At 40.9% G+C, this 24,079-nt stretch overlaps 2 protein-coding genes across 3 annotated transcripts in view; both read left to right on the top strand.

Annotated features, from left to right (window-relative positions):
- The first annotated feature begins 2,613 nt into the window (after positions 1–2,613).
- LOC102937302 (coiled-coil domain-containing protein 25-like) lies at positions 2,614–4,159 on the top strand. Its single transcript, XM_037889695.2, has one exon. The coding sequence runs from the start codon at positions 2,864–2,866 to the stop codon at positions 3,341–3,343; it is 480 nt and encodes a 159-aa protein (XP_037745623.2). The 5' UTR covers positions 2,614–2,863; the 3' UTR covers positions 3,344–4,159.
- Positions 4,160–9,591: 5,432 nt separating this feature from the next.
- Positions 9,592–24,079, top strand: part of LOC102944333 (interleukin 18 receptor accessory protein) — a 29,679-nt gene continuing 15,191 nt past the window's right edge. Inside the window, exons 1-8 of one of the 2 annotated variants that reach the window (XM_043536660.1) lie at positions 9,592–9,706; positions 11,254–11,336; positions 11,646–11,794; positions 15,697–15,876; positions 18,881–19,151; positions 19,738–19,912; positions 23,144–23,318; positions 23,884–23,952. In XM_043536660.1, coding sequence (XP_043392595.1) covers positions 15,807–15,876; positions 18,881–19,151; positions 19,738–19,912; positions 23,144–23,318; positions 23,884–23,952 — 760 coding nt within the window. In that variant the 5' untranslated portion in view covers positions 9,592–9,706; positions 11,254–11,336; positions 11,646–11,794; positions 15,697–15,806. The remainder of the gene's footprint in view (positions 9,707–11,253; positions 11,337–11,645; positions 11,795–15,696; positions 15,877–18,880; positions 19,152–19,737; positions 19,913–23,143; positions 23,319–23,883; positions 23,953–24,079) is intronic. The other variant, XM_043536666.1, reaches the window with a different exon arrangement.

Below are 24,079 nucleotides of genomic sequence, written 5' to 3'. Positions count from 1 at the left end.
TTACAAAAAATGTACTTGCATTTATCGACCAGCCCTAAAATTTAGTAGCTTTATACATGGCACCCCCTCAGAACCATGGCAAGAATATGAGTGGAACAGTGTGTAACTAGCATTATGATGACTACAAACAGTAGGTAAGATACTGAGCTGCAAGAGTTCAAAACTAGAAATTCCAATTGTGACAAACCTAGCACAGCTGCCTGTGGGTCAGCCAGGGGAGCTGCTTCCTCAGCTTGCCTGAAAGCGGCTGCAGATAGACCATAAGGGTCCTATGTTTCCATTTCAGCTTCAATATAGGTTAGATACATGGGGGAAGACTCCAGCTAGGGAATTCCACTGGTTGCTCTAGTGTTTGGCCTCTAGTGGGTAGAGAATATATGCACCATTCGAAATGTAACTGCCATATTAATTAATGAAAAAGGATTCCCACCATAGCACAGAATATAATAGGCTCATGGCTCAGTGTATTCTGTAATTCTCAAGTCCACTGACATGCTTAAAACTTTGTGTCACTCTTGTGGAGGAGACTTTGGCAGGTCTGTGGCAAAATTTCAAAAGATGGTTACAACAAGTTTCACTTTACTGTACCTTGCAAGATATCACTGTGCTTCAACTGCATCAAGGGACTACCTTGCTGTGGGAGGCTGGCACAAAACAGTATTTGCCACCCTGTAGCTGGGACTTAAGACTTTAAAAAACTGAGTGGCTGAATTCAGATCTGATATTAGCACTCACAGTGCCATCTGAAGCAAAATATGGTTGAGCACTGATGTCAAAGGGGTTGTGTCAAAGTTCCTTCCCCACTCTGAACTCTAGGTACAGATGTGGGGACCTGTATGAAAGACCCCCTAAGCTTATTCTTAAAAGCTTAGGTTAAAAACTTCCCCAATGTACAAACTTTTTCTTGTCCTTGAACCTTATGCTGCCACCACCAAGCGTTTTAAACAAAGAACAGGGAAAGAGCCCACTTGGAGACATCTTCCACCAAAATATCCCCCCAAGCCCGACACCCCCTTTCCTGGGGAAGGCTTGATAAAAATCCTCACCAATTGGTACAGGTGAACACAGACCCAAACCCGTGGATCTTAAGAACAATGAAAAATCAATCAGATGCTTAAAAGAAGAATTTTAATTAAAGAAAAGGTAAAAGAATCACTTCTGTAAAATCAGGATGGTAAATACCTTACAGGGTAATCAGATTCAAAACATAGAGAATCCCTCTAGCCTTAAGTTACAAAAAGACACAAAAACAGGAATATACATTCCATCCAGCACAGCTATTTTACCAGCCATTAAACAAAAGGAAATCTAACACATTTCTAGCTAGATTACTTACTAACTTAACAGAGTTTCTGAGACTGCATTCCTGATCTGTTCCCGGCAAAAGCATCATCAGACAGACCCTTTGTTTCCCCCCCTCCAACTTTGAAAGTATCTTGTCTCCTCCTTGGTCATTTTGGTCAGGTGCCAGCGAGGTTATCTTAGCTTCTTAACCCTTTACAGGTGAAAGGGTTTTGCCTCTGGCCAGAAGGGATTTTATAGCCCTGTATACAGAAAGGTGGTTACCCTTCCCTTTATTTTTATGACAGGTTGCTTCTGCTTACACCAGCTGTCAACGTTCCTTCCCCACTCTGAACTCTAGGGTACAGATGTGGGGACCTGCATGAAAACCTCCTAAGCTTACTTTTACCAGCTTAGGTTAAAACTTCCCCAAGGTACAAATTATTTTACCCTTTGCCCTTGGAGTTCCACTGCCACCACCAAACTTTATCTGGGTTCCTGAAAAAACGTAGTTTGGACACATCTTTCCCCCCAAAATCCTCCCAACCCTTGCACCCCACTTCCTGGGGAAGGTTTGGTAAAAATCCTCACCAATTTGCATAGGTGACCACAGACCCAAATCCTTGGATCTTAGAACAATGAAAAAGCATTCAGTTTTCTTACAAGAAGACTTTTAATAGAAGTAAAAAGAAATCAGCTCTGTAAAATCAGGATGGTAGATACCTTACAGGGTAATTAGATTCAAACATAGAGAATCCCTCTAGACAAAACCTTAAGTTACAAAAAAGACACACAGACAGGAATATTCATTCTATTCAGCATAACTATTTTCTCAGCCATTTAAAGAAATCATAATCTAACACATACCTAGCTAGATTATGTACTAAGTTCTAAGACTCCATTCCTGTTCTGTCTCCGGCAAAAGCATCACACAGACAGACACAGACCCTTTGTTTTTCTCCCTCCTCCCAGCTTTTGAAAGTATCTTGTCTCCTCATTGGTCATTTTGGTCAGGTGCCAGCGAGGTTACCTTTAGCTTCTTAACCCTTTACAGGTGAGAGGATTTTTCCTCTGGCCAGGAGGGATTTTAAAGGGGTTTACTCTTCCCTTTATATTTATGACACCAGCTTTTTAAAAAAAATCACTTCTTTCTAAGTGAGAAAGTTGAAAATTGTAAAAGTAAATGTTGTTTTAAGAAAATTGATCTCAAAAATATCTTTTAAACACTCCAACATGTTGTGGATATTAGCTTTGCTCTGTCCCCACCGCCAGACTTTCTATCTGTACATTACTATATCTAGGTACTTATGCAACACTGGCCTTTTGCCGGTCAGAAGTCGGGGCGAGACGAGCGTCCTCACGCCGGGAGCGGGCTGCGGAGCCGGGAGCAGCCCGGGCGGGCCGGCCGAGGAGCCGGGACTCAGCCGCCGCCGCCGCCATGGTGTTCTACTTCACCTCCAGCGTTGTTCCCTCCGTTTACACAATTTACATGGGAAAAGATAAATATGAAAGTGAAGATCTGATAAAATATGGCTGGCCTGAAGATATTTAGTTTCATGTGGATAAGCTCTCCTCTGCACACATGTACCTCCGATTACCCAAGGGGCAAACAGTGGATGATATTCCCAAAGAAGTTTTGATAGACTGCACCCATCTAGTGAAGGCCAATAGCAATCAAGGCTGCAAAATGAACAACATCAATGTGGTGTATACGCCGTGGACCAACCTGAAGAAAACGGCTGACATGGATGTGGGACAGATAGGGTTTCACAGACAAAAGGATGTGAGAACAGTGACAGTGGAGAAGAAGGTGAATGAGATACTGAACAGGCTAGAGAAGGCCAAAGTGGAGCGGTTCCCTGACCTCGCTGCTGAGAAGGAAGCCCGGGACAGAGAGGAGAGGAATGAGAAAAAAGCCCAGATCCAAGAGATGAAACGGAAAGAGAAGGAGGAAATGAAGAAAAAGAAAGAAATGGAAGATCTCAGGAGCTACTCTTCACTAATGAAGTCTGAGAACATGTCTTCCAACCAGGATGGCAATGATGCAGATGACTTCATGTGAATTGGGCACTCTCTCCTTTCTGAATCGTGAGATGGACTCCATGTCTTAATTTTTCACCCTCAATAAGATGCCAAAAAAACAAATTCTGACTTCAGTTTCAGACCCTGTTTGAACCTTCACTGGCAATATCTGACCAGATCTGTGCCATGTACCTCCTAAAGACAGTATCTTAACTGTGTGTGTGTGTGTGTGAGAGTGTGAGAGTAAGCGGGGGGGGGGGGGAGGAGCATACATTCTGGTTCTACAAGGATCTTGATATATTTATTTTGAGGGAGGGACTCTTAATGTGAGCTACAGGAGTATTGTGCTGCCTTAGTGAATTGGCAATAGACTTATTTAAAAAATGTTCCCATTACTGTAATGTCTCCCTGGTATAAATTCAAACCTGAAATCAGAATTGGTGGCCTGAGGACTCTGCTCCCCTCTTGCTGAGTGATTCTTGTTGATGGGATGTGTGTGTTCATCAAAACCAGGGGATCCCTATAAACCAGGGGAGCCTGTATTTGGCCCAGCTGATGGGCAGATTGAAAATCTGCCCGGAGCCAGAGAGCTCCACCTATCTTGTAAATGTAGCAAAGTGTAGCTGCCCTCGTTTTAATATGGAGCTGCCACCTCTGGAGACAAGTCTTGGCCTGCATAGCAGCCTGACCATTCTGAGTGAGGTGGAGCAATGCATGATGGGGGTGTGGTGTCAGAGGCTGCACACCTGTAGATGAGGATAGTCCTAAACTGGACTGGGCTACACGCATGGCTCCGCTCTTCTAAAGGATTAACTTTGCAAATAAAGAGTGTTGGGGTTTGAAAAGCCTGTAAGCCAACTCGGAACACTTGACTAAGTAACTCGTGATGTGATGTGGATAATAGTACATTCAAAATGATGGTGGTAACTATCGCAACATGTGTATATATGTTAGAATTAAAATCATAACAGCTGTTAAAGCAAAAAAAAAAAAAAAAAAAAAAAACCACTGGCCTTTTACCTCAGTGCCTATGATGCATGGTGCAATCATGATTGGGAAATTCCCTAACTCTGTGGCTTGTACTTTGCTGCAGCAAATTAGAATAATCTGCACTGAATGAAGTGCCTTCTACTATCATACAAAGTAGAAACTGGAGCGTTTAGTTCACTGGGCAAAATTCTGCTCTGTTATATGCATGTAACCGCCCTGACTTCACAGTCTGCTAGGTGTGAATTTTCCTCTCAACCGTCTCAATTTCTGGCGCCTACTGCTAAAGCAGCACTAGCAGCTCTGACTCATGCTAGGAAACGGAATTAAGGGTTGGAAAATTCTTTACCTACTCTGTGAGTGTGTGGCATTAACCAGAGCCCAGGATGGGGGTGATGTGCAGCTACATCACCCCAGTGGGGTATCACAAACCTATGGAAGCACAATCCCTCCCAGCGCTCTAGGCACTGCCTGGTAAGTGTGCACTCTCTTCCCCTCTCCTTGGTCAGTCAGCTTCATAAGCCAGTGAGGGGCAGAGGTGGTGGAGCCACGGGCCCATCTTTTCCCCTGTTATTCATACAGGAAGTAATCACAGTGCTTTCCTGAGCAGAGTCACTGTAATTACCTTTGGCCATTGCACTAGGTATGCAAGATGTGGTGGGCAGAAGGGGAGAGAGGGGAAGACTCCTTGAGTTTGCCTTTTTCCTTCCTCCTGCGTACTTGCTTTAGAGATACAGCTAATCTGGTCCTGTAAAATAGAGATGGGTGGAGACAATGGTTTTAGTATCCATCTTACTTTTAAAACATGGATAGAAGCTAAGGCTCAGGTTTGGATTTGACATTCTTGAAATCTGATAAGATTTTGAGGCAAAATGGTGGAAGTCTTATTAGATCAGCTGATCTTGTGATAAGCTTTGATTCAGAACCCTTTGAGACTTGTCCTCCCAAGACTTCCACTCTGTCTGAACTGGTACCATAAAAAATTAGACCCTTTCCAGCCAGGGCCAGATTTCTAATTAGGCACAGTAGGCATGTGCCTAGGGGTACCAGAGTTCTAGGGGTGCCTAAAAGTTAAAAGTGGGTTAAAAGTTTCATTTTTTTATGGAAAACACAAAGGTCAGCTATAGGCATGGGAGGCACTGAAGATGCTGTGCCTAGGGGCATGTAAGGTGTAAATCTGGCCCTATTTCCAACCTTAGATCTGTTCTAGAATCAAACCTATAGGGCCTGGTGCAGCTCAAATATGACCTTTATCTCTGGTATTCAAAGGGGTCAGGGTTTGAGTTTTGGACTGTTCCTTCCTATACATTTGAATGAAACAAATACATTATTTGGAGATTATTACACTCACTGTTGTGAAAGTAGAATGAATTATATTGAAATTATAATTCATTAAAGAAATGCATCTGGTGGGTTTGTTGAAATATAGTTGTCAGGAAGAGAAACATTAAGGAGTGTGAGACAATGGGTCCTCAAACTAATTAACTTAGAGCTCCTACTGAGCTAGGAGATTGGTAAATGTTAGTATGCAAATAAGATATGTATGTATATTTGTCAGTTTCTGCTTCCTTTTGTCTCTTATGTTAAATTGGCTTTGGCTTATCTGTATAAATAAGTTAGCTTGAGCCTTTGCAGAGGGCTCACATATCCGGTTGCATTGGCAAAGCGCTTTGCTAATAAACAGAATGGTCTGACAAATTCTGTGAGCCTTGGATCTGACTTTGACACTGTCTAAAAGTGTGCAGTAAGTATTATGGGAGTGGGGTGGGGGAGAGAAATAACCATTGCATGCGATGGTGTTAGCCATGGCTTGACTGCTCTTGTCCATGTTGTGCTCCATGAGTTCCTCAGGAATTCATGCCCCAAGGAGGGAGTGAGACACGGCTACGCTTTTAGATGGTGTTTGTTGACCTGACCTGTGTGTCAGCTGGTAAAGAGGAAGGTTTGGGGGTGGGGATCGTTGCAGAGAAGTGTTTCAATGTACACATTTCTGACAAGTGTGAACAACCATAAAATAAAGGAATGAAAGCGCCAAGAGCTAGAACCAAGTGCTAGAGAGGAAGAATGGACTTGTGGACAAGGTGCTGGCTTCAGGCTAATAATACCTGGCTTCAGTTCCTGTTCAGTGTTCTGTTGTAAGCTAGGGCAAGTCACTTGATCTTTCCACACCTCAGTTCTCCATTTGTGAAATGCGGATAACTATTACCTTCCTTTCCTCCAACCTACGTCTGTTTTGTCTTTTTAGATTGTAAGCACACTGGGGCAGGGACTGTCTCTTCTTACCATTTGTCTTTATCGTGCCTAGCACAATGGGGCTCTGATCTTGGTGGGAGGGCTATGTTTTTCATGAATATAAAAAATAATAATCATATGCTTTTGACATATTATGGCTGTCCTTGTGTTGAAAGGACTAATTTTCACTTGTTGGGGTTTGAGCACCAGTAGTTTGCAGTCGCAAGTCATCAGTGAAACATTTGTTGAGAGATTCTAGAGATATCACTTTAACAAGCTTTGAGAATTACTACAGGTGACGATCAGTAAGGATCCTTGTAACGCCCTGAAACGGGATTGCTTTGAATAATCGGAAAGCTCTACTTTTAAAAGGGTAATTTTTAAATTTAATAAAACATAAGAGGCAGCAATCAACTTCTCCTTTCCTACAGCGCAAACCTTTTCACAAATGCCTGGCACACTGTAGATGAGCACTAAGAATACCAACAAAAAAAGTAAAATAACAAAACAAAATGGCCCCACCATCGTTGCCTGTCTGAGGGCTCAGTTCCGCAAGGTGCAGCAGACTGCCTGTGGAGTGCTGTGCACCCTCTAACCCTCATTGACTGCAATGGATGTTGAGAACACTCAGCATTTCTCAAAAGGTGCTCAGCATCTTGGCCATTGGCCATGGGAACATGTGTGTGTGTAAATCTATGGCAATATTGGACTGGCTTTTGTAACCCTCTTAGAGCAAAAAGTCCATATTTTACTCCTCGTGATGGCAAGATCCTGAGCAAAGTGTGCATCCAACAGTCAGGGAAGCCACTGTGGCAGCAAGAAAGAGCTACATATGGAAAGAGAAGGACCAAGCCCTAATGTTTTTGATAGACGCGTTCACATGGCTGGACCTCTGGACCCATATGGAGCCACACTGAAGCCTGTGAGGTTGTATGAAGGGTGTTCAGGGTCAGGCCTATGTGATGTCACTATGCCTTACTGGGAGGGTGAGAACAGGCTGGAGCAGGATGTGGTAGCCCATGTTTTTTTGGCACAGAGAATAGGATGCAGGAAATATGGCATATATTGCTCAGTTGAGGAGTGGGTGTCAGACTGTCTGGAATGGCTCATGAAACGTTGGTGTCAACCTCAGGGCAGGTTTCAGAGTAGTAGTGTTAGTCTGTATTCGCAAAAGAAAAGGAGGACTTGTGGCACCTTAGAGACTAACCAATTTATCTGAGCATAAGCTTTCGTGAACTCACGAAAGCTTATGCTCAGATGAATTGGTTAGTCTCTAAGGTGCCACAAATCCTCCTTTTCTTTTTGCGAACCTCAGGGCAGACTGTGAAGAAGCAGGACACAAACCCCACACGGGCCGTGAGTTCCATACTTAGATTTCACCAACCAAGTCTCGAGTACGAACGCCTCAAGCGCTACAACAGCCTTACCATGGAGTCACAGACAGCCTATCTTGCCACCCAGGCAAACCTGCCCTTGTGATTAGATGGTCCCTTGTGTGAAAAATAGAATATTCCCCTTGCTCCCAGCACAGGCGCCGACTTTTATTTTTCCCCAGGGTTGCTCCACCCCGGCTCTGCCCTGAGGCCCCTCTCCTCCCTGAGGCCTCACCCTCCCTCCATCTCTTCCCGCCCCTACTCTGCCTACTCCCCCCGAGGCCCTGCCCTCGCCTCGGCTCATCCCACCCCCGCTCCACCTCCTTCCCCAAGTGCCTCCCGCCAGCTGCTGAACAGCAGATCGGCAGCTGATTGGTGGCCCTGCCAAACAGCTGTGGCTGGTGGGTGCTGAGCACCTCCTATCTTGTTCCTGTGGGTGCTTGAACCCTGGATCACCCACGGAGTTGGCGCCTATGCCTCCTGGTCCCAAAGGACCAGTCAGTTACCCCAGATCAATTGTACTTTAGATCTCTCACCAAAGACTATGCTTGCAGCCCATCCTGTAATTAACTAAAGATTTATTAACTAGGAAAAAGAAATAGTTATTTACAAGGCTAAAGCAGCTAAACATGCACACACAGATGAGTTAGTCTTAGGTTTCAAAAGTAATAGAAGCTGCTATGATATGCAAGCTCTGTATGTCCTTTAGGGCTAACCCAAGCCAAGCAGCTTGGGGATTCCCTGCTTAAAGTTAGAAATGTTACCCACTCCAAATTCCAAGCAGCACAGTGATACAGTTCCTTCTGGTCAGGGATTTTTATTTTCTTCCCCCAGAGCTCAAAGTGGGATGGGACGAGTGTTTGTGCACGTCCCTTCTTCATGGATGTGGGGGAAGCAATCAACAAAGTGGCTTGACCACTAACGTGCCAAATAGCTCATCCAATGTCTATGGGCTTTTTTCGTAGGGCAGGAGGTGACACCTCGTGTGGTAAATTAGTATTTCACACTTAGTAATGCTTCTCTCCTGCCTGGGTGGGGTGTATGTCCAGTTTAATAGCAAACACTTTTAAAATTACAAAACAAACACTTAAATATTGGTTTAATATCCCCATGTTATAAGGGATACAGATATTATAAATGAGATTAATGCGTGTAGTAACTCACAAGCATTTCATAAAGTCTAAACACTAAATGCTTTCTCATAAACTTACCACCTATTTTAACAACACTAACACACAAGTGAGCCAAGCTGGTTTCCAGCTATTCATTTGTCAATGTTCATTGAAGCACAGGGGCCTTGGCATGAGCTGGCACTTGATTTGCCAGTGTCACGATGGGATCCAGCAGTTTGAAGAGATCACTTGTTAAAAAAATGTACTTATTTTGCTGACAGTTATGCTTTATTATACAAGCATGCTGATCTTTTGTATATTGAAGAGATTTGGTATTTTATAAACAGATAATTTTATAAAGTAAATTTTATAAAACATTATCAGCATTTTGGCAAACCTCACCCCCCCAAAAAACTTTCTTTGTTCTTCCTGCTGTGAAATGAAACAAAATAGCCCACAAGCTTTTCGTGTGGCTAGCAACAGATTTTAAAGAAATGACAGGCTCTTGTCTTTCATCAGAAGGTTACATAGTTTTTCTGTTCTTACGAGAAAACTAGCCGGAAATTGAGTTTGAACATTTTACAACTACATTGAGAAAGGAAGGGATGATGACTTTGAGGTAAAGGAAATTCCTGTAAAGGAAACAACTTCACAGCTAGAACTAACCACAACTCTTATCATGCATGGTAGGATGTGCAGGTAAGATTTTTAGATATTTCTTATTTCAAGTCATATTTTTAACTGCTATTTCCAAACACTGTCTTCCCCCCTGCTTTTTGTCTATTTTATTGGCTGGTTGGTTTTATTTTAATTATATATATATATATTGTAATATTATCTTTCAGTGCTCATGCAACCATGGCAGTATGCAGTATGCATATTTTAGGAAGTTGTCTAGTTTTTGCTTCTTTTCCGGACGTATCTGGCTTTTCTCATCTCTATATTGCTACCTTCAACCACCTTCTTGCTCTTCACATCTGAGTCTGCTCTCCATTACATTGATGTGCATCAGGAGTGACTTGGCTGAAGTCAGTGGCACTGCACGAATGTGAAACTGCTGTAAATGAGCGAGATCAGACTCAGGACAATAAACTCTCAGTTGTTAGCATGCTGTTCTGCACTAGATCTTCAAGGGCTATCCTGACACTGAATCTCTCATGAACTGGATTGTGATTTCTTTGGATCAAAGATGCTATATAAATAAACAATATGTAGTGTACATAGGCTTGCTATTAGTCTGCAAGAAACCTCGAGGATCAGAAATACTGGTAGGGTAATACGGTTCGTTCACTTTTTGCCTTCATTCCTTTACCACAGGAAATTAAGATAAGATTGCAATAATTATTTTGTATCTGAAAGGCTCTCCACAAATTGAATCAATATCCTGGTTGGTGGGTAAGGAAGTTAGTTTTCTTCCCCGTGAACTGTAGTAGGGAAATTTGTCCCCTTAAAGTGAATATTCCATACATATCCAGAGAACACTAGCTCTGCATACAAAGGATGGATTGATAAAAAGAGGTTCTTTACTTTGTCCCCTGCACTCAGATCCCCCCTATGAGACCATGTGCACTGCCACACAGGGACAGAACCCACTTCATAATAGTTAGCCATTAGGGGAATGCAGACAAGCCCTTCTGTTCCAGCACCCTAAAACCTAGACTAAAAAAGCCCCACCTTCCTAATTGCCCCTCAGTTCCTCTCTATCTCTGGCACCTCTTTTAAGCCACCTGAGTAGATGGATCTTCATGGATCCACACAGGCAATGCATTCAGAGAACAAGGGTGACTTTGGTAAGTATCCTCTTTTTCTCCTCCATTGTCCTGAAGACTCTGGTTTTGAGAGACTAGGTAGCAATGATAATCCTCAGGAGTAAGAATTGAGAAGTGACTTAAATACTGCCTAAATGGACCATTCTTTCTGAGCTGTGCTCTAGCAGTAAAAATGTAACATTTTGTAAAGGTATGAATCAAAGTGCAAGTAAGAACCTCCACATGCCTCGTGAGAACCAAGAGTCAATCCCCTGTATTCCCTGGTTACTATTTTCAAACCATCCTAACACAAATCCCCAGTACAGAGAGGATTGGATTCTCTCTTCACTCAGGCTGGTGGAAAGAGAGGAACAGAGGCACAGTTTCAGGGGGTGGGAGGACAGGCCTTGTGTACTCTGGATTCTAGAATACTAGACCAGAGGGGAATGCAGCCCAATGGCTAACTGCTTTCAAATGTAATCCATCATTGTTTGGCAGGGCATGCAGTCTCTGAAGGGGGCTCTCCAGAGGCAATGTTATAAAGGAGATGAAATTAATACATTTAGAGCTGGTTGAAAAATGTAAGTATATTCCATGAAAATTTTCTTCTTTTTAAATGAATAATTTAAAAATACATATTTTTTCAACGAACTCTAAGTACATTCCACCAGGTTATCTCCATGAATGCCAAAACTTCAGCATTGCTTCATGCTTCTCTCCAAATTCTCATCTAAGTGATGGGATTATTCTTCCATAGGAGGTTTCACCTGCAAGCAACCTGTATTGCCAGGGCAATAGACAAGATAATGTATTAAGTTGTTTTAATCATGAATTGTCTATGAGTTTCTTCATTAATTTAGATGCTTATGCTTGTCGGTCTTGTCATGTAGCTATTATCCTTGGAAAGCTATATCTAGCCAGATGTGGCAGAAGCAGAATTAGCCTTTGGGCCTCATGAAGCCTTTGGTGATGGGCTCCTGTGATCTGGGGGAGCTGACAAAGTGAAGAATCTCAGCTTTTATTTTTATTTTTAATAAAGGTAAGTCTCTAGCCCTTTCCCTTGTGAAGATAGCCTTGAATAAGAAATCAATGCAAACCAATAGGTAGCAGTGAAAGGAACAAATGGCTGGGCTGTACTTCAGCAGCAGGAGACTTCACAATCTCTTCCTGACACTCATCCCAAAGTTAACTGATTAATACTGTGTATCTCAAAGAATCATCTTGCTGACCCTTCCCCAAGCTCCTCAAACCAGCCTCCTGTCAAGTGGTGTGATTGTGGTGAAAATGCATCTGTTTTCTTTGTAGTGTGGAGGCTTTGCTTAGCTGTCTCCCAGGCCCACCTCCAAAATGCTAAATCTGGCTTTGGACAAAAGTGTTAGAGAGTGTATGATTTCTCCCTGGCTGCCTCCTCAGCAGGTCAGCGGGAGAGACTTTCCTCCTCATAAGAAGGGGGTTGGATGTTGGCTGTTAGGAGGAGGAACCTGGTGGAAGGAATGAGTCTCATTTGGTTACTGGAAATTTGGTGTGGGTGCATGTGTGTGACAGTTAGGATACACATCAAAAGAGTGTCCTGGTTATGATTTTACCCAAAATACAGAAAAAGTACCATTGACTTAGAAATGATAAATACACTATGGGATGTCGTCACATGAAGTTCTGACCTAACCACTATCCAAATGCTCTTCTGCTGAACTTTCTGCCACTGGGATGGCTGTCTTCTGAATGAATACAGCATAAAGCAGAGGAAGCCCTGCCTCCTGATTCAGCCTAGCCCAAGACCCCCAGAATGGCAGCTTCATGATGATTTTAAAAGCCACGAGAAATGGGCAAGATGAGCAGGAGCCAGTTTAGTATCAAAACAGAGGAGGGAAATGAGAACCATATTTATCAGGAATAAAGACAAACAGCAGGCCCTGTTTAGTTTCTGGCATGTGGCTGCAGCTCACCTCTCTGTGTAGCATAGTTGCCCCAAAGGCTGCAAAATGGGAGTGTGTTCATTAATGCCACTGATGTAAAATAAACTGGGTGAAGTACAGCCCTCTGCTAGTGTGAGTGGGACCTGATTTGCATAATGTGCCCACAGATCAAAAAACTCACCCAGGGATTTTTCTTCAACATGAGTCACAGCCTGATACACAGCTTTGCAAGTGCAGTGTCACCTGGTGGGCTGATGAAGGATGTCAAAAAAAGTGTATATAGCCAAAGTTCACACAGTTCAAGAGTAGCTAACACACGGTATTTGATCAGTTTTACTGAGAAGCTAAATAGCTCAATTCAAGCCTTGTATGATGCCTAGACACTGCAGAGGTAGACACTGTATACATGCAAAAAATGTTATTAATTATTATGCTGGATGTCACACTGAACAACTGTCTTGCCGGGTAGAATTATAGCTGCAACGATGGTGGGGTTATTGGGCATATTGCCAACTTGCTTTGAGAATGTGGCTGGGTTTTTTTATATTATAGCTGCAATGGCTATTGGAAATTCTGTTCCTGCTGTGAATCTGTGCTTCTCTGTTGGTGCAGATAACTCATACTGCCTGGAAGGCTGTGCTAGACCAGAGTTAGCCTAGGAAGGAGCCTACATTAATTTACAAACCGAAAGGTCACTTTATCAGTCATCTAAATCATTTGATTAGATGGAAGCAAAACAGTCACCTGGGACATATCAGTGAGAGGGTGCAATTCTAGCATTCAAAACATTGGTGCAATTCTAGCAAGACTGTGGTCTAAATCCTCTTAGGAGAGACTGGGTCAGAGGTGGGACTGAATGAAAACAGAGTGTGGCTTATGCGTATAGGGAGCTGCTCTCATGTAGCCGTGAAGAAAGCAGTTGTAACCCAAGGATCACAGCCTAGGTTGCTGTAAACTGACATAACTCAATTGACTTCAATGGAGTGACAATGATTTACACCAGTTGGAGAGCTGACCCATAAGTGTTTAATTCACCCTTTGGGCGCACTATCAGGCTAACTGCATGCACAAATGCTTTTGAAAATCTGGCTCTACATCTATCTCTCCCTATACAACTTGTTTTAATTGAAGTTTGCAGTATGTATATATGGTCCACCATGGATCTGCACAAAATGCTCTGCATGACCAAAACATGGCACATACCAATTTTCAAAAAGACATGATGACTTGGGGGGAAATGCTGTTTACCATTTTTATTAGGGCTTTCAAGCAATTAAAAAAATTAATTGCGATTAATCACACAATTAATCGCGCTGTTAAACAATAATAGAATATCATTTCTTTAAATATTTTGGATGTTTACTACATTTTCAAATATATTGACTTCAATTAAACACAGAATACAAAGTGTACAGTGCTCACTTTATATTTATTTTTGATTACAAACATTTGCACTTTAAAAAAACAAAAGAAATGGTATTTTTTAAATTCACCTAATACAAGTACTGTAGTACAATCTCTTTATCATGAAAGTTGAACTTACAAATATAGAATTATGTACAAAAAATAACTGCATTCAAAAATAAAACAATGTAAAACTTTAGAGCCTGCAAATCCACTCAGTCCTACTTCTTGTTCAGCCAATTGCTCAGACAAACAAGTTTGTTTACATTTGCAGGAGATAATGCTGCCGGCTTCTTGTTTACAATGTCACCTGAAAGTGAGAACAGAGGTTCGCATGGCACTGTTGTAGGTGGTGTCACAAGATATTTACTTGCCAGATGCGCTGAAGATTCACATGTCCCTTCATGCTTTGACCATTATTTCAGAGAACCTGTGTCCATGTCGATGACAGGTTCTGCTGTATAATGATCCAAAGCAGTGCGGACCGACGCATGTTAATTTTCATCATCTGAGTCAGATGCCACTAACAGAAGGTTGATTTTCTTTTTTGGTGGTTCAGATTCTATAGTTTCAACATTGTAGTTTTGCTCTTTTAAGACTTCTGAAAGCATGCTCCACACCTTGTCCCTCTCAGATTTTGGAAGATTCTTAAACCTTGGGTCGAGTGCTAAAGCTATGTTTAGAAATCTCACATTGGTACCTTTGTGTTTTGTCAAATCTGCAGTGAAAGTGTTCTTAAAACAAACGTGCTGGATCATCATCTGAGACTGCTATAACATGAAATATGTGGCAGAATGCAGGTAAAACAAAGCAGGAGACATTCAATGCTTCCCCAAGGAGTTCAGTCACAAATTTAATTAACATGTTATTCTTTTAATGAGTGTCATCTGCATGGAAGCATTTCCTCCGGAATGGTGGCAGAAGCATGAAGGGGCATATGATTGTTTAGCATATCTGGCACGTAAGTACTTTGCAAAAAAGTACCATGCGAATGCCTGTTCTCACTTTCTGGTGACATTGTAAATAAGAAGCGGGCAGCATTATCTCCCGTAAATGTAAACAAACTTGTTTGTCTGAGCGATTGGCTGAACAAGAAGTAGGACTGAGTGGATTTGTAGGCTCTAAAGTTTTACATTGTTTTGTTTTTGAGTGCAGGTATGTAACCAAAAAAAATCTACATTTGTAAGTTGTACTTTCATGATAAAGAGATTGCACTACAGTACTTGTATGAGGTGAATTGAAAAATACTATTTTTTTTATCATTTTTACAGTGCAAATATTTGTAATAAAAATAATATTATAAAGTGAGTACTGTACCCTTTGTATTCTGTGTTGTAACTGAAATCAATATATTTGAAAATGTAGAAAAACATTCAAAAATATTTAATAAATTTCAATTGGTATTCTATTGCTTAACAGCGCAATTAAAACTGTGATTAATCACAATTTTAAAAATTGGTGTTAATTTTTTTGAGTTAATTGCGTGAATTAACTGTGATTAATCGACAGCCCTAATTTTCATGCTGCAGTTTTGTGCGCCGTGTGAAATAGCTTAGCACTTCCCACTCCAGTGTAGTGTAGATTATCATTCAAAACAAATGGCTATTTTCCTCTTTTACAGCAAAGAAGATGATGCTGACCGAGAACATCTCTGATCATCTATTTCATAGTACTTCACAGGCCAGCAAAGAACACATTTTTCCAGAGTGAATCAAAGTTAGAAAGGAAAAAATGTTTACTTTTTGCTGGATCCTACTATTGTTTATCAAAGGAGCAGAGGTTAGAGAGTTTAATCTGACAGGTAAGAGATTGTTTCATGTCTTACTGGAAATGTTTCAATAATATTTTTATTGGCTGGTAATAATCAATATACATCCTATCATCATTTTATGAGTTTTCACTGATTCTGTGTAAGACTTCTTATGAATTATAATTTTTATGCATTTTTTTTGTTAAGCACTGATGATGTGCTTGGGACTGTAGAAAATACAAAATCCATAGTCCCAGAGTTAGCAGTGAAAGTAGATGGACATTTTCAATATAATGGAAAAATAAAAACTGGAATTTTGAGAGCATAATGGAACAAATTAATTGCTGCTGTAACGCCACTGAATAATACATCAGGAATAGATGGCTTTCTCTCCATAGATTTCCCCTCTTCCTTAATCCAAACTCCTTTCATTGCTTTGCTTTGTTTTGCCCTGCCTATATTTTATTGGGCCTCATGGTGCTATGTATTAGTGGAATTTCATAGAGCTCTAATTAATTTCAGTTGGGAAAGCTGCAAGGTGCCTGCTGTGATTCCTTTGACATCTTCATCCAAGCTAAAACATTGCTTCATAAAAAAAATAGAGCACTACAATTCGAGCTTTTGGGGACTTTTCTGTCAGAAAATCATCCTGACGGAAAATGCCCTTTGCATAAAATCAAAATTTTCCATGGGAAAATGCCTGCCTGGAAGGCTCTTGTCAATTTCACTTTCTGCAGGCAGGGAGAAAATGAAATTGACAAAAGCTTGGAATTTTTGTCCTGTGAAAAATTTCAAGGTTTTCACTTTTTGTCAGGAATCAGGACTAATTTTTTCCAAAAACTTGAAAATTTCCCTTCTGGCTGGAAATTTCTGTTCTCCAACCAGCTGTAACTGCAATAGCCCATTATCCAGAGTGATACCATACCAGAATTAGCTGGAAGAGAATATAAAATAAACAGTAAATTGTGTGGAGATAATGTGTGTCTCTGATATGGTAGAACAAAGAGACAAAGGAAAATGTATGGATGTGGATTGTTGAGAGCAGTTGGATATAAAAGGTTGCCATTGACACATGCAGTCTAAAGACAATGGCAAGGTATCAAACCAGTGTACAGATTACATAATGATAATACTTTGCATGTATTCAGCACCTCTCACAATAGGATATGAAGATGTTTCAAATAATTGTTTTATTAGCATTGCTGTGACATAGGTGAATATTATTATATCCATTTTGCAAATGAGAAAACTGAGATATACAGAGACAAACAACTTGCCCAAGATCATATAGTTAACTCAGTGGTAGAGTTTGGATGAAACTCTTTTTCTTTAAGCTAACACTCCACCCACATCTCCTGGATGCCTCCTAGGTGGAGTGAAATTTAGTTAATGTAAATTAACTTTTGTATTATACCCATAAAAATAAGGATGCTTGGAGATAAATCTGTAGTTTAACCATGGTAATGTGTCTACGGCAGAGGATAGCACCACCCCGTTGAAGACCTGGGACTTTGGAATACTTTGTATTTATTACTGTACATAGGCAAAATCAAAACCACCGCAACATATCAGTTTGTGTTTTAAGACATGTGGCCAGATCCTCAGCTAGTGTAATCAGCATTGTCGTTAATGGAGCTATGACAATTTACACAAACTGAAAGTTTTTGGTCCTCAGAGCCCAATCCAACTGCTATTAAAGTCAATGGAAAGTCTATTTGTTTCAGTGGGAGCTGAATCAGACCTATAAATCCCAGACACTCGTTGTTAATTTATACTCAGTTATTAAATGTTGTTGGGCTAAATTTTCAAAAGTGACTAGTGTAGTTGTAGCTGTGTTGGTCCCTGGATATTAGAGAGACAAGGTGGGTGAGGTAATATCTTTACCTTGGCAGAAGGTACAAGCTTTTGAGATACACAGAGCTCTTCTTCGTGTCTGGGTGGTTCTCAGAGCCCAGGTTCCTGCCCGAGTGGGGACATCTACACTGCTATTTTTAGCCATGTAGTCCAAGCTCCATGAGCCCAAGTCAACAGACGAAGGTCGAAGACTCACTGCTATAGGGTTGTTGTTGGGTTGTTTTTTTTTCAGTGTAGACATAACCTAAGAGACAATGCCTGAGCTATTAGCTGGGACGATGCTACTTCCAGGCTCCATTCAAAATTATAAGACTTGTTTTTCAAAGACTAGAAGCCAAAAGATCTTAAGGACATTAAACAGTTAAAAAGTCACTCTCTAGAGAGAGGGGGAAAGCAATTGCCAGGGGGAAGACACAGAGACTGATTCTGCTGGAGAAACTGAAGAAGCAAAATCTTCCCTCTCCACTCCCACATGGGACTCAAAGTAAGGTAGACATGTGTAACCTTGATATACTGGGAGCCTGGGAAGAGGATGAGGCAAAGGCCCAAGACAGGGTAAGGTAAGAAGTGGTGCAGGGAGACAGCAAGAGGTCTATGTAGTCAGGTCTTGACTGCTTGTTTAAGGGAGGAGCTGGGTTCCCCTACCAGTCCACTGAGGAAGATGGAGCAGAAATGCCCCTGGGATGGGTAAGGTAAGGACTACTGAAACTCCCTGATTCCAGGTGCAAGGACTGGTGGGTTCAGAGTTGCTCTGGGGGCGGAGGAGGGGGGAGTCCAATGTGAAATTGAAGGACTATCAGTTGTTGGACTACTGGTTTTACTCCAGAAGGGGTGGACCTATATGTGACTGGCCACTGGGCTGAGTTGCAAGAAAAAGCAAACCACTGCAGGGCTGGCATGGCTGTCAGCAGGAGGTGCTAAAGGAGGAGAGCCTGCTACACCACACTTAATCAGCAGGGGATGTGGGGAGTAGAAGGCGCATCGGCAGACAAGTCACTTGCTTACAGGCCCTTTAAGGCACCCCCTTAAAAATACCCCAAATCACCAATCACGTAAAAAATCTTGGCCATTTTCCTCTCTCTCTCTCTCTCTCTCTCTCTCTCTCTCTCTCTCTCTCTCTCTCTCTTTCTCTCTCAATATAATGAAATCTATGCTATATTCATGTCAGATTGCACTGATATGTTTGTTGCCTGTCTTTCAGGGTGTCTTCATAAAGGACCGGGAAGGATTTATCATGCAATTACTGACGAGGAGTTTATCTTGGAATGTGTTTTGCCATCCCAACAACGTACCCACATGTACAACAACTCATTTCTCTATAAAAGTAAAGTGCTGTGGTTCTGGCAACAAAAAGATGGAGAGCCACTGAAGATTATCAGTAATGAAAGCACTAACCCCACTCAGGAAGGGAATGCACTTTGGTTTAGACCGATAGGGATTAATGCTACTGGAGTATATATCTGTATGATAAGGTATGTCAGTGTGTCAAAAGGCCTTCCTTGATGTACACTTTCACTGATAGCTGAAAATCATAGATTCATACAAATAAAGGGCTGGAAAGTCAAGAAGTTATCTAGTCCATCCCCCTGCATTAAGACATGATTAAGTATACCTAGACCAGGGGTCGGCAACCTTTCAGAATTGGGGTGCCGAGTCTTCATTTATTCACTCTAATTTAAGGTTTTGCATGCCAGTGATACATTTTAATGTTTTTAGAAGGTCTCTTTCTATAAGTCAATAATATAGAACTAAACTATTGTTGAATGTAAAGTAAATAAGGTTTTTAAAATGTTTAAGAAGCTTCATTTGAAATTAAATTAAAATGCAGAGCCCCCCGGACCAGAGGCCAGGACCCAGGCAGTGTGAGTGCTGCCAAAAATCAGCTCGCCTGCCGCCTTTGGCCCGCGTGCCATAGGTTGCCTACCCCTGACCTAGACTATACCTGACAGAAGTTTCTCTAACCTGTTCTTAAAAACCTCCATGCCACTAAACTCTTTCTTTGGTCCAATATGTTTGATTGTTTTCACTTGACCTTGGTTTCTTTTCTTTGCTGCACAGGGAAGAAATCCCATGTCTCTCAAACATCATAAAGGTTCAAGCAAAGAACAATGCAAATTGTTCGGATAATGACCGAAATGAGCTGTCTCTTCTCATTGAAAAGGGACATTCAATTTCTTGTCCTGGGATACACTGCTACAGTCATTTACAAAGGTCACCAGTGACATGGTACCAGGTAACAGTCACTCTTTTCCAATTCTGTGTGAAATAAAATCAGTGTTGTTACAATTTTAGGCTAAATTCTGCACTCTTACACATTTACCACAATTTCTACTGAAGCAAATGCAAATTGTGCACAACTCCCAGAGGGGGAATATTTTAGAGGCTTCTAATTAGAGCTGAGATGGAAATGGATTTTCTGTTTTGTGGGAAACTTCATGATTTGGAAAAAAAAATTGTTCCAAAATGGAACAAAACCAAAGAATTCTAAACTTCTCATGAAAAAATAAATTAAAATGAAAATTTCTGCTAGATCAAAACATCTTGTTTCAATAAAATTGAAGCATTTTGTTCTGATTTCAAGCCTTTAAAACTTTTAAAAACATTTTTCTAAATTAAAATATATAAAGATTTCATTTTCAAAAGTTATTTCAAAATGAAACATCAAAATGTTCCATTTTTAAAATGTAAAAATGCTTCATTTAGTTTCTAAATGAAATGTAATCAAAATTGGTGTTTTTCAAAAAGTTTCTATTGAGATGAAAATGACATTTTATTAAAAGTGATTTGCTGAAAAATTTCTGACAAGTTTTACTTATAATGGCCATAAAATTGGCTCGAAGCTAAAATTTGGCAGACAAGGAAGGGATGTCTTTTTACACAGTTAAAAAAAATTGATCAGTTCTGTATAAGGTTAAAAAAGGGCAAGACATGGAAATTACTTTGCATTCAGATAATACCAAGTATGAAGTCTAATCAATTTTCTAAATAGACTTACCTGCTTTGCAGGAATAACTCTTGATATATTGTACCTAACTACGCATTTATACCATCTAGTGTTACAGCACTAAGTATATGTTCAACCAAGACTAGAACCATTTCTGTAGCCAAAGTGACTTTTGAATTTCCTGTAAAAGATGTACAACCCATGATCCGTCCATGATTTTTACTAAAAATACCCCTGACTAAAATGTAGCCTTATTTGTAGGATATTTTCTAGATGCTCTTTGGGCTTCTGCATCTTTCTGTTTTCCATCTTCTGTTGCTTCTGTCATGTCATGTTTGGCAAAAGGGAACTTGAGGCTCCATATGCAATGAAGCAGCGCATCAGAATTTATGCTCTTGTTCTGCTGCCTGCCTAGGTGTTTGTTTGGCGGGCATTCTTGCTGGTGGAGTGGACTCTTAAAAGCAGGATTTAGGATAAATATGGGTGAAATTCAGGATCAAGGGGCAGAAAGGTCAATGAGGTGGTGTTATGTTTTCTTTATCTTTTTGAGAATGTTATTGTACTGTACAAAGGTGGATTCCTCAATGTTTTGTTGGCAGAGACACAAAGGCCTGGGATAGTAAAAGGTACTAGTTCTGCAGGTCATTAGTGTGGTACACTGGCAGGATTGCTATGGGTGCAGGGCTGGAATAGCAGGACAGGGTAGGTCAGGATTGGCAGAGCAGTGTGGTAAAAGCTAGTGCAATGAATGCCTGCCTGAGTGATGTCGGGCTCTCATTCCGCAGTGTTAGTCCCTCACTTTTATGAAGAATAAATTCATCCCCAAATTGTTACAATGATTCATTATATCAGAATTGCCCAATTCAGAGAACTATGAATTGCATTAGAAATGATCAGAAATCTCTGCCCATTTGATGAACAGCATCAGCCCCTTATGTGTGGAGGCTTCACTTAGAGCCTGCATAACAATCATTTCTGGTACATCTTCTATGGCAAATTTTCTTTTCTGGTTTCTTTTTGCATGAACTTTGAATTTCCTTGCTCTGTTCATTTAAGGCCTGATCAAAAACCCATTGAAGTCAATGAGAGTCTTTCTATTTACTCTAATGGGCATTGGATTGGCCTTTATTGAAAACTGTCAAGGTTCCTTCCCCACTCTGAACTCTAGGGTACAGATGTGGGGACCTGCATGAAAGACCCCCTAAACTTATTCGTACCAGCTTAGGTTAAAACTTCCCCAAGGTACAAACTTTGCCCTGTCCTTGAACAGTATACTGCCACCACCAAGCGTTTTAAATAAAGACCAGGGAAAGAGACCACGTGGAGACATCTTCCCCCAAAATATCCCCCCAAACCTGACACCCCCTTTCCTGGGGAAGGCTTGATAAGAATCCTCACCAATTGGTACAGGTGAACACAGATCCAAACCCTTGGATCTTAAGAACAATGAAAAATCAATCAGGTGCTTAAAAGAAGAATTTTAATTAAAGAAAAGGTAAAAGAATCACCTCTGTAAAATCAGGATGGTAAATACCTTACAGGGTAATCAGATTCAAAACATAGAGAATCCCTCTAGGCAAAACCTTAAGTTACAAAAAGACACAGCTTATTTTACCAGCCATTAAACAAAAGAAAATCTAATACATGTTCTAGCTAGATTACTTACTAACTTTACAGGAGTTGTAAGGCTGCATTCCTGATCTGTTCCTGGCAAAAGCATCACACAGACAGGCAGAACCCTTTGCCCACCCGACCGACCGCTGCCTCCAGATTTGAAAGTATCTTGTCCCCTCATTGGTCATTTTGGGTCAGGTGCCAGCGAGGTTATCTTAGCTTCTTAACCCTTTACAGGTGAAAGGGTTTTGCCTCTGGCCGGAAGAGATTTCATAGCACTGTATACAGAAAGGTGGTTACCCTTCCCTTTCTATTTATGACAAAAACCTTTAACCATTCTAGAGGATATGTGTATATTTAAGACATTAACAATGGCTGGAATTTTCAAAAGCATTCAGTGTTGCTCGGTGCTCATAGTGAAAGCAATAGCAGTATTGCCAACTCCAAGCATTCAAAATTCACGAGTCAGACCTCAAGAAATCATGAGATTTATTTAAAAATCATAACATATGAAAAGAAAAGAACAGTTTTCCTTTTAGTTGGCTTCTGGTTTCTAAGTCTTCAGGTCCCACTTCATTCATATTAGCAGAGTTTTCTCCGCAATCATGAGTGTTAGAATTTTGCTTTTGTTTTAAATATGAAGGCTAAGATTCTCATGTACTCAGCTGCCTTCAGAAGCTAGGGCTTGCGAAAGCAAACAAACAAAACCCCCCCAACCCCCCACCCCCAACACCAAAGCTTATGAGACTCATAGTATAACAGACTCCGCTATTGACTTCAATGGGAACAGAGTTAGGTCTGCGTTCAGCTCTCATGACCATCTCACTCTAAGATTTTAAAAGAGAATTTAATTAGTAGCAAAGAAAAAACCCATCTAATTGCTTCATTTTCCTTTCTTTTTGTTAGAATGGAATTCGAGTAACGCTTCAGGAGACTAGACCAAGTCGAAAACTTAAGGACGATAAAATCCACTTGCTTCGTATCTATAAGCAAGATGCTGGTATTTATGTATGTGATTACATTTTATTTGACAACAGCATCCAGTGGACAATGAGAAGAGTAGTTAGAGTAAAAATCATTGGTAAGTAACATATGAGCTCAGAATAATAAAATATCTGTAGTAACAACTTATTTTCTGTAGTAAATTAGTGTCTCTTTCCTCTTCTGTACTGTTTTAATTTGTGCTCACATTCTGAAAATCTTGTCCTCTCTCACAGTGACAATGCTGTCCTCTCCTGGTTCTATTCCTGCTTCTCTGGCTGTTTCTTCAGAAATCTTTACTGGGTCTCCTTCTCCCTCCACAATGCAGTGAACCCTTGGCCTGATAGCCTGAAGCCCCACTTACAAAATGACTATATGTTAGGAATGTTCAGACAGGCCATCGGGCTAAACATCATTAAAGTCCTCATCCCAAGTCCATTAAAATCAATAGAGAGATTGCCATTGACTTCAGTGGGCTTTGGATGGAATGTTAATTGTTAAGTAATAACATATAATAGACTGTCTGTAACCTAGAATAATCAATAACCTTATCAGAGCTGATTCTATCTTGGGTTTACCATAGCCTAAGACAGTATAGCACCTTTTCACTTCACATAATAGAGTCTTATCAGTTATTTTATTTTATTTTTTATTTTGTATTGCAGCACGAAACACTGTCCACACCCCAAACATCTTGTATCCCAGTGGCGTGAAGACCCTTGAAGTAGAAGTTGGTAAGCGGGAGCTTTTTGCGGTTCTTTTTCTGGCCGGGAAGGGCATTACAATTTAATGGAGTATTGACATTTCACTGGATGATAGAAACCAGTTTTAAGACATGTATGGATCTTAGGTCCAATGTTT

This window comes from Chelonia mydas, chromosome 1, assembly GCF_015237465.2.
Source record: "Chelonia mydas isolate rCheMyd1 chromosome 1, rCheMyd1.pri.v2, whole genome shotgun sequence".
Taxonomy (NCBI): Eukaryota; Metazoa; Chordata; order Testudines; family Cheloniidae; genus Chelonia; species Chelonia mydas.
The sequence above is the reverse complement of the archived record's forward strand: the minus strand, read 5'-3'. Positions and strand labels throughout refer to the sequence as shown.